Source organism: Chelonoidis abingdonii, chromosome 9, assembly GCF_003597395.2.
Source record: "Chelonoidis abingdonii isolate Lonesome George chromosome 9, CheloAbing_2.0, whole genome shotgun sequence".
Classification (NCBI taxonomy): Eukaryota; Metazoa; Chordata; order Testudines; family Testudinidae; genus Chelonoidis; species Chelonoidis abingdonii.
The window spans coordinates 3,589,014-3,604,485 of record NC_133777.1 but is presented as its reverse complement, the minus strand read 5'-3'; the positions used below and the strand labels follow the sequence as shown (position 1 = coordinate 3,604,485).

General features: G+C 49.1%; 1 protein-coding gene across 3 annotated transcripts; it reads right to left on the bottom strand.

Annotated features, from left to right (window-relative positions):
- Window positions 1-1,544: 1,544 nt before the first annotated feature.
- RPL3L (ribosomal protein L3 like) lies at window positions 1,545-15,350 on the bottom strand. Of its 3 annotated transcripts, none has more exons than XM_032762763.2 (10): window positions 15,313-15,350; window positions 11,501-11,693; window positions 10,837-11,005; window positions 9,782-9,917; window positions 6,991-7,177; window positions 5,546-5,706; window positions 5,034-5,135; window positions 4,298-4,393; window positions 3,740-3,859; window positions 1,545-1,663 (listed from the first exon to the last, which is right to left on the bottom strand). In XM_032762763.2, exons 2-10 carry the CDS (start codon window positions 11,538-11,540, stop codon window positions 1,607-1,609), a joined length of 1,068 nt encoding a protein of 355 aa, XP_032618654.1. In that variant the 5' UTR covers window positions 11,541-11,693; window positions 15,313-15,350; the 3' UTR covers window positions 1,545-1,606. The 3 variants fall into 3 exon arrangements, with proteins under 3 accessions (XP_032618654.1, XP_032618651.1, XP_032618653.1); XM_032762760.2 differs by lacking the exon at window positions 15,313-15,350 and adding an exon at window positions 14,640-14,813; XM_032762762.1 differs by lacking the exon at window positions 15,313-15,350 and adding an exon at window positions 12,793-12,880.
- Between the last annotated feature and the right edge of the window lie 122 nt (window positions 15,351-15,472).

The window sequence follows — 15,472 nt, the reverse complement described above, 5'->3', positions numbered from 1 at the left end:
CTGTCCAGGAAAAGCAGGTTCTTCAAGGAACACATCTAGTTTCAACTTCCAGAAAAACGTATCTCCTCCTTGTTGGACCCGTTTTTCTGGAAGTTGAAGCAAGACAAATCCAGACAGGAAATAAGGTAAACATTTTTAACAGTGAGGGTAATTAATCATTGAACACCTTACCAAGGGTTATGGGGGATTCTCCATCACTGGCATTTTTTCAATCAAGATTGGATGTTGTTCTAAAAGATCTGCTCTAGGAATGATTGTGGGGACATTCTCTGGCCTGGGTTATCCAGGAGGTCAGACTAGATGATCACAATGGTCCCTTCAGGCCTTGGAATGTGTGAATATGCGTCCACTGAAGTCACAGGAAATGTACTTGCTGCCACCCAGGCTGAATTTTGTCCCGGGTCACATACATACACATAGCTCTGGTGCATATTATCATGCTGAGCCAAATTATGCTCTCAGATACATCAGTGTAAATCTGGAGTAGCTCCAGTGAGGTCGGTGGAGTCACTCTGGATTCATAGATCAGTGTAGTCAGAAGCAGACCATGACGGATACTAATGAATCAGACAGAGTAAAAATCCATTCCAATAGCCTTGTCTGACCCTTCCATCCTTCTGGCCTTGGAATCTATGAAAGATGTAATCATCCTGGCCAAACGAGGCAGGGCAGAACCAGCCTTGCTGACATGCCCGGGTTTTACAGGCCTTACAGGATTCATCTGTGCCAGGTCTTCTTTTCCTCTCCTGGAACAGCTGCCAAACAATGGGGCCTTGATCGGACAGGGATTTCTGCTGAGCACTGAGGAGGACGTGGAAGCCTGGTCAGATGGGGTCTCACCTGGCAGTGAAAAAGCGAAGGCAGCATGTCAGTTGCAGATAAAATCCCCCAGCTGGTGCTCCTGGTACAGTAGGAGTGACTCTGACATGCCTCTTCTGCAGCTTGCTGGAGGATTCCTCCCACTCCTGGCTGTGCCCAGCATAGCAGGAAGGATGGGAGAACTTGGTGACCTGAGGACAGGCTTTGGGCCCAAGTCTCCATCCGTAGAAGTCGACAGCACAACTCCCACTGACTTGAAAAAGGGTCAGTTAGCTAACGAATCCCAGAGCGGTCTCATTATGCCCACTTTAAACTGCCCTGCGTGGAGCTGCGCAGTCACCTCACTTCTGGGACTGGCCAGGTGTAAATGGCTTCTCCTTGCACTGCCAGCAGAGGTAGTGCACAACCGATGCCTTGTATCTCACAGCGCCAATGGCCATTCCCTGGACAGCATGAAAGAATTAGCGGACAGGAACTAGGGGATGTTCCTGAGTCACAACAGATCCCTATACAGCTCAGCTAAGAAAAGGCATCTCCAGGTATCGGAGTCTCATGGGACCAATTTCCCTCATGACTGTCCTCTCAGCAGCCCAGTGGATATCAATACATGGGGAGAAGGCTTTGGGATTTACTAATATGAAACTCCTCTTACACGAGACACTCATAACAGAAGCTAGTTTAAGCTTATTAATAACGGCGCCAGAATAAAGACAGAATGGTTTAGGCCTGGTTTGAAGTCCCTTTATTGGAGGTGTCAGGTTAAGGTGGCCATGTGTACTTCAATCCCCTACAATTCTTCCTGGGATTCTGGCTTCTCCTTCACCAGGTGTTTCTTCTGGGGGCCCTAAAACACAAGTGAAATGGTGAGAAGAAGAGATCCCATTGCCATAAGCTGATGAGTTCAAGATCCACATTACAAGCCTTCCCCACGTGTTACCTAAAGAGGCAGCAGGTGAGCTGGATGCTGTGGAATTTCTATTCAGACGTGACCCCTTTTCCCTGCACAAGGCTTGCAACACTAGCTGTTCACTTCCATTCCCTGGCTGCTAACTCTCAGCTCTCCTCCTGAACGGCAGCAGCTGTGTAACTATGGGCTCTAGAAATCCTCCTCCCCCTGGAGGAATGGGGGTAATGAATTGCCCATCCCCGAGCTAGCAGTTTGCTTCGCTGAGCAGCAGGGAAAGCTGGCCCATGTGCTTCAAAGGCTGGTTTGCTCCTGAGCCCGGCAAGCGGGCCTGGGGTGATGGGGAAGATTGAGTGGTAAAGTAATCGTGAGCTAATATAGCACCGTGACTGTGGCCGGATTGATGAGGTTGTGTCAGGAGAATTTCCTATACAATCTCCTGTTTCAGGAGGTTGCATATGACAACTCCTTCTGAGCAGAATTTTGGAGCAGAAGGGGTTTCTGGTTTGGGTTACCATCAAGGGGACAAGTATCAGAAGGGTAGCCGTGTTAGTCTGGATCTGTAAAAGCAGCAGAGAATCCTGTGGCACCTTATAGACTAACAGACGGTTTGGAGCGTGAGCTTTCGTGGGTGAATACCCACTTCGTCAGACGCAGGTAGTGGAAATTTCCAGGGGCAGGTATATATATGCTAGCAAGCAAGCTAGAGATAACGAGGTTAGTTCAGTCAGGGAGGGTGAGGCCCTGTTCTAGCAGTAGAGGTGTGAAAACCAAGGGAGGAGAAACTGGTTCTGTAATTGGCAAGCCATTCACAGTCTAGTCTCAGCTGGTTAAATCAGCTGAGTCAATGGAGCTACACAGATTTACAGCAACTGAGGACAGGGTTCCAGCTCTTCTAGTTTACAAGAGTGGGAGGAAATGGCGGTTTGTAGGACTATTGTCTTGCTTCTGCCCAGCAAAATGTTACTGAATTAAATTAAAATGCAGGGAAGGTTCTGGGTGCTCACTCCACAACAGGTGAAGTTCAGCTGCTTTAAGATAACAAGCTTAATAGAGCAGTCTTCCTGTGGCCACTTAACACTTAATCAGTGTCACCGTGCTGCCCCTCTGGCCACTCAGAGGTGACAGCAGGGACAGAACTCACACCTTGTTGCTCCAAAAGCTCAGCCCTTGCACATGAGCAAAAGGAGAATCTCCAGCAGTGGTTAGTGCTGAAGCTACAGCCCTATGCATTAACCTCCAGCCATTCCGAGTGCGGTGTGAAGGGGTTTCCCAGCCAGTTCTTACCTGGAGAGAAGTTAAACACATGTGAAACTCGCTAGTCTAGTCAGTCGGCCAGATCCAAACCTGGTTTAAATCAGCATAGCACTACTGGAGTCATGGAGCCATGATGATTCACACCGGCTGTGGATCCAGTCCACTTCCTATCTAGTCAATTTCACTTTCAGATTGCTACCACAGCACAGGGTGGTTGGGTGGTGGGGAGCAAACTCTGTAAAGGAATGTGTCTGTTCTTTTGTTTATAAGCCCATTTCTGCTGGGATTTTTAAAAGGTACACGATTTGGGTACTGAAAAGCTTATTTACACAAAATCCCAAATATGAGGCCAAATCCGACCTGACCTTTTTCCTTTAAAAACATTAAAAGTTTAAGGCAATCCAACCAAATCAAAGAAATGTACAATTAGGAGTGAAAGACACCATATGTCCAACAAGGTGCTGCCAACTTAAGGGCTTGTTGAATGCATCCCACTGTGAGTGCAAACTGGCTGACCATATGGTACATTATTTGCTGGCTTTGGCTGGCTTGTATGACTCTCTCAACCATCATGTTCCCTCTTTAGCATTGTTTCTGGCAGCAGAACTGCCTTTTATCCAAAATGGTCCTGTTCATTCTTTATTTTCTGGGTCAGGCCCTCAGCTGGTGTTAATCTGAGTAGCTCCTTTGAAATCCATTGAGCTAGGTTAATTGACACCAGCTGAGAACCTGGCCCTTTGATTGAGAGAATTAACTCACCATGAAAGCTCTCTTCTCTTGAGCAGTCTGGAAGCAGCCATGGCCAAACTTGGAAGTGGTATCAATGAACTTCAGTTCAATGGGTTCCAGAGCCCGACGGCTGCTGTGCCCCAGAAGGGACTGGAGAGGAAAAGTCACAGCACATTAGGCTTATGTTTAACCAGCAATATGAAAGCATGCTTTGAGGTGGGTGGAGTTAAGACATTTCATGCACGTCCATTAGCCAGTCACTCCACCAAGAGTGGTTTCCTCGGAGACACACCCAGAGTAGCATGACTTTGAATGCCATTGCCTCTCAGTGCCCACTTGGAACTGAAAAGAAGTAGCCAAGCGTGTCAGATTATGCAAGGACCGCTTCCAATGAGCAGCAAATCACTTCCTAAGGGAGACAAGACTGACTGATCTGAAACTGGAAACACAGTTATCAGTGAGAATGGCCTGGCAACACCCGCTCCGGGAAATGGCCCCCTGGAAAATCACGACATGGCTCACAAAGTCAGCTCCTTCCATATGTGTGCACAGCCTCAGCACCCAATTTCAAAGGAGGGAGGAGTTTACCTTTCTGAGAGTGAGCACGCGTTTCTTAGTGCCCATGATGCAGCCCTTCAGCATCAGGAAATCATTGTTGACTGCACCGTAGTGAGGAAATCCACCCTGTGGGAAAAGGCAGAGGTTGGGATTGCAGTGGTGAGATGTGTGGCTAACAGATATGCATCAGCAAGTGACATTTGCTATAGCAAAGCAGGGTATTTATTATTTAATTATTAATAATCCTAATTATTAACTAATCATTAATATGCTTTGCACTTATCAAACACAGTGCAGCCCGCCCGTGAGGTCTACAAATACCATTATCCTCATTTTACACGAGGGCAAACTGTCACAGAGGATAGAGCTGGCTGCAATTTTTTGTTCAAAGCCTTTATTTTAAAAATGGGAAATCGACTTTTTGGTCCAAATTGACATTTCCAACTTTGATAAGATTTTTCTGGGTTTTTGCTGACAAACCAAAAGCCTTTAAGGCAAAAACGTCAACTGAAAACAATTGTTTCTTGTTGTTTTTGGGGTGTGGAAAGCAAAAACTCTGCAGCTTTTGGTAACTAAAAACAAAACAAACAAAAAAAGGAAGAAAATCAAAATTTGTGTGGCCAGAAAAAATATTTCCCAACCAGCTTTTCCCCAACAGAAACCATAAGTGACTTGCTCCAGGCCACGTCTCTGGTCAGTGGCAGAGTCGCGAATGCAGGAGTCCCAGCTCCAGCCCCACCACTTCTTATTTCTTTAGCCCTTTTACCAGTGGCGTGATTGTCTTCTCGGTGACATCGTAGTTTGTTGCGGCATTGTTCTTCACTATTTTGCCATCTTGTACGTGGATTCCGCGGCCAATACGGTAAATCTGGGTGAGAGCCCAGATTGAAATGGAGTTAATGGCTTCAGGCCACAGTTGCAAACAAAGCGTCACAAACTGAGCACAAAAAGCAGAGATGCCGGGTTGGGAGAACTCATAGGCTCATCTCAGATGTCGTCAGCAGGCAATGGATAGAGCACATCCCCGCCCACGGCACAGATAACTGCCTGGACGGCACCTAGTGCAGTGGGGTCATGGTCAGTGACACAGGCTCCTAGGCACTATGGTAATAAAAATAATCAACACCACCACCACCAAACGAAGCCCTAAATTCCCTCCTGCCCTGAAATTATGTGCATGACAGAGAGATGGTTCAGGACAGGACAGGAGAGGGAAGGGGGCTCGAAAGAAGGAGAAGCTGCACTAGGCCCAAGGGAGGCGTTGCATCAGTGTCATACCTTCTTGTTGAGCTCCGTGCGATGGTGGTAGCCCTTCTGGCCAGCCCGGGCAATGGAGTAGCCCACGCGGGCTGGATGCCAGGCTCCAATGCAGGCAACTTTGCGTAAGCCTTTGTGAGTTTTCCTTGGGAGCTTCTTGGCATGCCAGCGGCTGGTCACCCCTAGGAAAGCAGGACAGGATGATGCTGTCAGAGGAGCCAAGGGGGATGGGTACTGGTGCTTCAGAGCCAGACATCAGAGCGAGCGTCTGTGGGGTTTGTCTTATGTTGCATCTCCAGTTATGAGAAGATGGTGGATCAGGTTGAGACAAACAGCCATTTTCAGAATCGGGGGCCCACAGATGGAACTGTACTTGCTCTGCATTAAACTGACTGGACTATGGTGTGTCCCCGTCCTCCCCACACACGCACACACACTGGTTTTGTCAGCACTGAAATGACTTTTTGTCCTTATTTTGTTTACTTCAGAGTTCGGCAAGCCAAGTGCCCTTAGGGCTCCCATAAGAACTAAGCCCATAACTAATGACAGGGCATTTTGAACCAGGTAAATGGAACCAAATCTGCTAAAAAGAGAACAGACGTATGGGTACAAATCCAGCGACTCTTTGGTGTCCCTCATGAAAGGAGTTAGGAGGCTCTCAATCTGGCTGCTGCTCAGCCTACATCTCAAGGACAACCACCAATACCGGCACTGATTGTGCCCAGCGTTGGTCATCTCGGCTGTGAGGCTGAGGATGAAATGAGGGAATGAGAAATGAGCTCCCCTCTTGTCCTCTGGAAAGGACCCCCAGGACATGGGGGATTGCTGTGTACAGTATGGGGACACCTGCACTACCAGTGCCTCTGCTGTACCTGCTCTGGGAATAGGCATTTCACCAACACTAAAAACAATGTGTTAAAGAAATGTGCAGTCGTCATAAACTGGAGTCTGTTCTCCTCTGGATGTCACACAAGGTGAAGCTTCTATGCATCAATATTAATTATTCACAATGATGCATGGATTTCTCACTGTGTTTAATTGTGAATTACTATTAATTAGATGAGGTCAAGAAGACATGCCTTGACAATGACAGATTAGTAAATAATTACTATTAGTAATAACACTAAGTACTCAGCACTGGTATGGCTTTTTCATCCAGAGATCTTGAAGCACTTGCATAGCTGTCAGTGTCACTATCCCCATTTTACAGATGGAGAAACTGAGGCACAGAGGGGGCAAGCGACTGGCTCAGGGCCACAGAGTGAGTTGGTGTGAGCACTGGGATTATAATTTAGGTCTTCCAACTCCCAGTCCAGTGCTCACTCCACTAGAAAATGGCCTCCCCCAACAGCATCAAGGAGGCCCCAGAGCACAATGCCCTTGCAATGTGTAAGCACCCCTCTGCCCATCCTCCTCAGAGGATCCATGCCAAGCCCCATGGCAAAGGGCCCTCCCTTCCCCTGTACCTTTCATCCCGCGCCCCTTGGTCACCCCGATGACATCGATCATTTCGTTCTGGCTGAAGACCGTGTGCACAGAGACCTGCTTCTCCAGCTTCTCGTGAGCCCAGTCCACCTTGTCGGCCACCGTCCCGCCATTCAGCTGAATCTCCATCACATGGGCCTTCTTCTGACATAGAGGGAGCAGCTTCATCTGCATTGGGCAGCGAGGGCCAAGAAATGACACCAGGCCTGTGGGTCTGAACGCGTTCCCAGGGGCAATATCCCTGAGTTCTGGGAGGAGGAGACAGGGCCTGCTTGGACCCAAGAGGGCTGTTTGCAGTTTAGTCTGCCTGAGTCTAGCTAATCTCTCTACCCAGGTGTACGTAAAGCACCCACTCACCGTGCTGTCTCCCCAGCAGCCAAGCCCTAGAAATGGCATTTCAGGGTCTCTTGCTTTTATTATATCTCAGTATGGCTGCAGACTCCTGGCTGGGGACAGGGAGAAGAGCACTCACCCATGGGGGGTCCTTTCGCCCTGGGAAAGAGAGAGGCAAGGAGATGGCACCTGGCTGTACTCTCCCACCAACCCCAGCCAGCCAGCAGCACGAACAGGACTCTGAAGGAGCTGTCTCCAGCCCCTGCAGTTTGGGGACAAGGCAGCCCGAGAGAGAGAGGATGGAACCGAGAGAGGCAGAATCCAAGAGGGTCCTCCACAAACTAAACCCTGGCGGGGAAAAATAACCCATCAAACCTTGGTGTGACTGAGGCACATCCAGTGCACACACTCACTGAGCACATGCATGCACACACACTTGCAAAGCACACACACACCTTCACTAAACATCCATCCCCATGTGTGTGCACACATCTATATATGCATGTGCACACAGCATATATGTACACACACACACACATACATACACTAAGCACACACACTAAGGACACCCACCCTCCCACATGTACACACACTGTCTCACTAAGCACACACATAGCATACATGTGCACCCATGTGTACCCACACTCACTAAACTCAAACACACACACACACTTTCACTAAGCACACATGCACACACACTCACCAACTGCAAACACACACATTCTTACTGAATGCACCAACACATGCACACCAGGCATGGGTGCACACCCCCCCACACACACACACAGAGTGCAAGCATACACACATACACACTCACCCAGCATGCCATCAGGCTACGTGGTGATTGGCACAAGCTGCATTTCTGAGGCATGAGTTATTACTAGTTCCCAGGAAGCAGGCCTTCCCCTTCCCCACCCACCATCAGAAACATGTGTTCCTCCTGACCACTCTGTTACTATTGCCAGCCGAGATGCTGTTTCACGCTTAACTGGAATCCCTGAGAACAAAACGCTAAGACATGGGACATGTGCACCCCTGACTCAGCACAGTGTGGCTACGAATAGAGCGACGCCCACCTTCCAGGGCCAGCCAGGCACAGACAAGGAAACAGCTCTGCTAATAGCATTTACTGTGGAGCGCTGCAGAGAATCCTCTGAGCCCAAGGCTAGCTGGATGGATTTTAACAGGGGCTGATCTGTGGGAACTGAGTGTGTCACTGAAGCTCACCAGCTGTGCAGCAGCTGCATGGATACAGCCACAGGGACAAATCCTCCAGCCCTGACTCACATGGGCAGTCCCACTGTCTCCAATGGGACTATGCAGAGGCGCACATGCCGCAGGCTGGGGCCTAGTCCGGCAGCGTTTTGTGCTATCGGCCTGTATTTCCAGCTGATTACTCTGCACCGTGGGTGGCGTTCTCCTCTCCCCAGTCTCAGCAGGACTTGCCAGTCCCACCAATGCAGCTCAGATCGATGCAATCCCACAAACGGCCACGTGACCAGCCCTGGGCTCCCCAAGAAGATCCCCTCCTCACATAGTGCTAGGAGGCAGCGCCCAGCGACCTCATGTGGTGTCGCATCCCACTTTTCAAAATCAGCGAGTAGTGATGGCTGCAGTCCAGGCCTATCCGTGTCATATGGCCAGACAACTTCAGCTCGCCACAGCAGTTCTAACAAGCCCGAACTAGCCCAAAGGGACGCCTCAGTGCCCTCGGGCCAGCCCAGATCCTCCTGGGCTCTGCGGAGTTGGGAGCTCCCTGAGGATCCCAATTCAAATAGCCCCTGAGTATCCAGTAGCTCTGGCACCTGGCAAGTCCTTCCCTGCAGCCAGGCTCACAGGTTATTTTTACCCAATCATCTGACACCAGTTGCTAATCCGAGATGAGCCTTTGGTCCCTGCCAGGTGTCAGCGTTACACCGTTCACTGAGGGGCTTGGGACCAACGCCTGCTTCCTCCCAACAAACTTGCGAGTGCCTCTGGCACTGCCCACTGTGAGCCCTGTGGCTCCTCCAGGGTCCCGAGCAGCAGCAAGGAGATGGAAAACCCCAGGCCCAACCCTTCCACAGCTCTCAGGGTGTCAGTGTCAGGCTCCAGGGCCAGTCCCAGTGTAGAGACTTCCATTGTGCCCATTGCATTCCCCCTAGCACTTTCAAATGGACAAGGCTGCTCTTTGATAAGTGGCCGCAACGGTCAGCATGCACCTCCTGCAGCGTGCATATACCGCATCTCCAGTGCCCACTAACCTGCCTGCCACTCCAATCCCCGCACCAGTGACAAGAGACCCCATCCCCCTCCCAGCCGACAAGACCCTCCATTCCCGCCCCCCAGCAATGAGAAGTGCCCCGATTCCCACTTGCTAGTTGCTCCCAGCTTCCAAGCCCTCGCCCCACTCGAACAAGCTATTGGGATCAAGCCCCACACCCTGTGTGAAGTTCTGACCTGAGTGTGGACGATGACTCGAATGACCTTGCAGTACTTCTTCATGGCTGCAAAATCCTTCTCTAGCTGTTTCTTCCCATCCTTGTCCTGCCACTTTTTGCTGTACTTGGTGAAGGCCTTCTTCTTGCTCTTGTGCCTAAGGGCAGGAGTCTTTTAATTATGCTGGAGACTGGAAAAATGAAGCACCGAATCTCAGAAACACAGTACAGCATGTGTGACAAGGTTGATTAAGTGCTTAAGACATGCTATTGGAAGCATCATGCATCCATGACTCATTGCACCAGGCTGAGGTGAGCAAATGCAATACACACGAGACCATTAGAGGGAGCTCAGAGGAGGAAATGATGGAAGGACATTAATGGACCAACAGTGCTTGCAATTCTGGCAGCTTTTTTATAGAGAAGCCAGTTGACGCCCACTGATTTGCTCACTTAGTGAAGTCCAAATAGAACAGCAAAAATAGAGCTAAATGGAAATGAGACAGACCAGTCTCTCTAGCGAAGATCAGGGACATTTTAGGGGTCAGATTTGAAGGCATAGCTACACAGCCATTACAGCCATAAGTTTGCTCAATTACAAAGACTCGAGCAATCACTTTCCCCACTGCCGCTCCAAGATTTGGGGAGTCAATCTCTACAATGGTGCGGAAGGGCCACGGGCTAGATTTTGCTTCAATCTGCACCCCCGTAAAACTGGAGTTACTCTATTGACGTCAATGGAGTTACTTTGGTGAACCAGTTACAATGGTGAGCAGACGCTGGCTTCAGCTACGCAATGTATAACTGACCTGTGGAACTCACTGCCACATCACCGAGACAAATAACTCAGTACTATTGTTACGTGAACCAGAAATTTGTGCGCACACATTTTTATTCACAGTAGCCAAAATGGTCATGTCGTGCAGCTGTGCGCAATTAAACAGCTGCTACATTTCACCCCCGAGTGAAGGATTCCAATGTGGAGACATTACAAAGAGTCTCATGTGGCTAACGTGGGGTGGGGAAAGGTGATGCTGTTACAATTGACGGGAAACCCATGCGCCGAGAGATTCTTACCAGTTCTTGTAGAAGCGGCGTCTGCACTCATCGCTGAGGTGCTCCGCAAAAATGGTCCTGAAATTTCTCAGGCCCCTGGGAGTGTCTACGTATCCCACAAGCCCAACCACTACCAGAGGCGGGGTCTCCACTATTGTGACTGCTTCCACCTCTTCCCTCTTGGAAAGCTCTGAAATCAAATGGTGTAGCAGTGAAGTCAATGGGAGCTGACTGTGCTCAGTGTCTCACAGGACCAGGTTCTTTCAGGGGAGCCATGGGTGGCCAGTAATTCTCTTAATTAGATACCCAAGTTCCTGGTGCTCAATGCACCGTCAATTGGTGTCTCCGCCTTTTATAAAGGCGGATTAACTTAGAGCAGATGGGGATGCCAGTTGCATAGAACTGGAGACCTACCTTTGTCAACAGTACACAACTTCCCCACCTGAACACTACCAGCTGTGCTGGTGACCTTATGATATAAGGTAGGAATTGCACTGAGAACATCTAAACAGTTGCCAGATGATTTTTGGTCATTGGTGAACTGCCATTTCAAATCCAGGCTAGGTTAGATAGGAAGGGCTCCATAACCCATTCCCATGAGCTATCCATCCCAGCTGGCCATAAGAGACTTTTCGCTCTATTCTTCCCTGGACTCGAACTAGCTGATTCAATCAAAGCCTCTTACTCATTCCTGGCCTGTGAACTTCTCGTAGGATGTGCGTCATGCCAGCTTTGTAGCCCAGAAAGGCTGTCAGGTGGACTGGCTTGCTGGGATCATCCTTGGGCCAGGTCTTCACCTTCCCGCGGTGACGTCGGCTTCTCTTATGAGGGAGGAAGCCCAAGTGGCCATGCCTCGGAGCCGAAAACTTGCGATGGGACTGGGGAAGGCAAGAAACAAAAAGGATTCAGTTTTACCTTCAAACCCAGAAGGCTATGAGCCTGAGCTAATGCTGACTGAAGACAATGGGAAGGAATCCTTGGACTTTAGTTACTTCGGCTCCATGTATATTACAGATTTCAGGACAGCAGCTTGTTACATCAGGCCCATCTGGTATAAGATGTTTAGAAATAAAAAAGGAATTATATGAATTACAAAGGCCATGATGTATCTCGCAGATGGATGGATAATCTCAAAATCTTCTCAGACCTGAGAGAGGAAATTCACAAATTATTTTTTCCTCCATTTCCAGTAACAGAGCGAAAGATCTCCCTAAAGGGACAGATTGTATTTAAGTTTATAAATGTAGCCCCCATCCTTTGCGTCAAAGCATTCGAGTCTCTGTGAAAACTGCTGACGAGGATTTGCTAAATAAAACATCTTGACTATAATTGTCCTTCTTTCTGCTAAGAGAAGTGCAATGCTTTCCAGATTTGCCCCACTTCGGCGTTCATTATTATTCTTAATATGTGTCACGGCCACACATAGAAGGCCCAGTCAGGGTTTGCACAGCATTGTAGTCGGTGCTGCACAAACCCAGAGTGAAAGCAGGCCCTGCCTTGATATCCGTACATTCTCATCTAGACGAGTCACAACCAGTGGAGATAACTAACAATAGGAAGAAATGGGGGAGAGTGAACAAAGGAAACCATAATAAGAACATGCCACATATACAGGCCAAATTATGAGAATTTACTAGAAAAGTCACAATCATGAACTCAACCGGGGCATAGCAACCACTACCACCTTGGAGGAAGTTGGACAAATTCCTACAATAGCAGCATAAAGTCGAGGTTAAGGGAATCAGCGCAGCAGCAAAGGGGTAAATTTACACTCACTACAACTCCCTCTTGTTTATTCAGTAATTCCAGTACTAGATTTTCCTTTCTCCTAAACTTATTCTCCAGCCCAAAGTGGAACTGGTTGTTGATTTCAAGCCAGTTTCAAATGTGCTCGTTTAATCTGTTGAATGAATATCTCAAACCCATTAAATGTTCTACTCTACAAGCTATAAGATATTAACATGGAACGTTACAGACCATGGGACGTCTTCAGCACAGGTCAGCAGCACAACGAGGCAGTCACCAAGTGCCTCTCCAGTCTAATACCTAAGATGTTTATCAGTCTGAAGACACAAATTTAGCTGCTGGCTTCATTCAACGCTATATTCATTTCATACTCAGCAAATCTGCCAGGGTCTGACTCTAACAACAGTTGTGATGTGGTAAAGGTCAACTGCCAGTGTCTCAATTTACCACAGAAAAAAACTGAACATGAATGGAGGGAATTACAATTGCTACCTACAGCACAATATATGAAGACAAAATTCTGCCCTCATTTACACCTAAGCAACCCCATCACATCAAGCTAGATAACTACATGCCTAATTAACGACCTTCAGAGGATTTTTTCTCGTGCATGCCTGCCCTGCTGGCAACTCCCCAAGGGCAGGGGCCTAAGCCAGGTATTCCCAAAGAGGATGTTATGATTGCTTTGTAACCCCAGGCCAGGGAAGAATTCCCCTCCTCTCAGTAGTGGGATTTCCTGTACTTAGCAGCACTATATTTAAAACTACTGTATCACTAAAGGGCAGTCAACATACTTCAGGTATATACTGCTACATAAAATGGCCAAATCCTGAGCTCAGATCCCAATCCTGCAACAAGCTCCATGCAGGTGGATCCCTGAGCCCACGCAGAGCTCAACACAGGACTGGGACTTTCAATTCATACTCAGGCCAAACTCATCCATTTCACTAGGTACGGACAGAGTAAGAATCTCAGGGTCCCCTCCCACCCACCAGCCCTATATTGTCCCCATGTTCTGTTCAGCTCAAATGATGATGGCTTTCACCACTCCACTTTAGAGAGACTATTCCACACACAGTCAAACAGATTGCATGGCGGGGAAGCTTTTCCTCATATCTCTTTATCCCTTTCACCATGCGATACTGACACAGTGTCTATTCAACAGCAGTAGCATTTCTTTAAGTGTTGATATTTCATTAGACCTATCCAGAGAGGACATAACTGGTGCATTGACCAGCATTGGTGGCGTGCTTTAGCTCACGTAACTAGCTGTGCAGTAAGAAAGAGGTTAAAATTGATCAGTAAAAGTATAATTTAATAGCCCTTGTTTGTTTTTATTCACTTTAGTTACTTGGGATCTGGTTAGTCCTTTACTTCAGGTCTTCCATAGCCACAGCGTCCTACCTATCCGGAGACTAACGGGATCTGACTGGATATGTAAGAGTTAATATTGTCACCCATCTCTATGAAAATCAAGACTGTCCTGATTTTCAAATATTTTTCCTGGACCCACAAACAGCAGCTCACAGAGTTCTCCAAAATATCCCATCTTTGAGCAGAAGTGGGGTGTGTGTGTGGGGGGGGAAATATGCAAATACAATCCATTCTTTCTTGTAGGTCAGTACTATGTTGTGCTGGTACTTGCACTAAATGAAGATTTTAAAAAGACAGGAAAATTGGCTGTCTGATAGGATGCCACCAAGCCTAGATTTTTTTCTCTTTTTTTACTAGCTTGGCTGAGGTTTTCATTTGCAAGAAAACCCGTTAAAGCTCGACAGATGCCAGATCTTTTCATATCTCTACATTTAGTAATAAGAATAAAGCCCCTGCCTGCAGACAAAAGGTGACAGGCATCATCACTGGATTGTGTTAATCCTTTCAACAACAGCCCCATGTCTCAGAACAAGTTAAGGCTGCCACACTATCCAGCTAAAGCATTACTACAGGGAGCTGTGGGATTGTCCACTGTTGGTCTTCACGGGCCTGATCCTGCCCCCTTTGAAATCTAAAGGAATTTTGTCCTCGATTTCAACGAGAGCACAATCCTCCCCCCTCCCAAAAGCTACAGAACCACTCACCAGAGGCCTACCCTTTTCCTCTTGGAAAGGCGGCGGTATTACAGCACGCAGGGCTGCGTGTTTCTCTGTAACACAGCGGTGCACTCTGCCCCGTGGGATCGCGCAGGCTGCCCGTGCGGGACTGCGAGCTACAGAGCCGAGCCGGGGCAGTCGGTGCATGCGCTGGGCTCCGCACTCCGGGTTCCACTCTGGCTCTCAGACCAAGCAAAGGCAGGAGTACAGCCCTAGGCTCCCAACAGCCACAGTCGGGTTTCCCGAGCTTTTTCCTGCCTCTGGGCCTGGGAGGGAGCCAGAGGGCTTGTGGAGTTTGTGCCGGGGGGCTAATAGGTGGAAGGCTCCGGGGTCCCCTGGGGCTAGTGCTGCTGGCAGGAGCCCTGGGACCGACTCCCCGGGCTGGCAAAGCTCTATGCGAATGGATGGATTGGGGGGTGCAGGGGAGGTACCGGGCTCGCGGGGGTGGGGGGCGGTTCGAGGCTGGGAAGGGGGTTCCAGGGGTACTGACCCGTTCCAGCCCGTCTGGATCCCGCTCGCGCCCCCTCCCCCGGGCCTGCAGGATTTACAGGGCCCCTCTCCCAGCCCTTAGGGAGGGCTGCGGGGGGGGGACACCATTTGCGGGGGGGGCAGTTGCCCCTCAGCACACACCCTCCATTTTCCAGGGGCTACAATCACACACCCCGTGCTACGTGCTGACCGCCCCCGGGCACAGGCTCCCGCCGGTGTAACGACACAAACAGCATGTGCTCCCGATTCCCTCCCCAAGGCTCGCGGAGAGTCCGGAGCATCAGGCTGTAACGACCGGAACTACATATCCCAAGGGGCTTCGGAGGATGCAT

Bases quoted from the DNA above. Each gene is read 5' to 3' on its own strand.
- RPL3L (XM_032762760.2), bottom strand. From the start codon at position 14,798: ATGCACCGACTGCCCCGGCTCGGCTCTGTAGCTCGCAGTCCCGCACGG. The intron at 11,694-14,639 runs GTGAGTGGTTCT...TGCCTTCCCCAG, and splicing joins AGGAAAAGGGTAGGCCTCTG to TCCCATCGCAAGTTTTCGGC. The intron at 11,006-11,500 runs GTAAGAGGCTTT...ATTTGATTTCAG, and splicing joins AGTTCACAGGCCAGGAATGA to AGCTTTCCAAGAGGGAAGAG.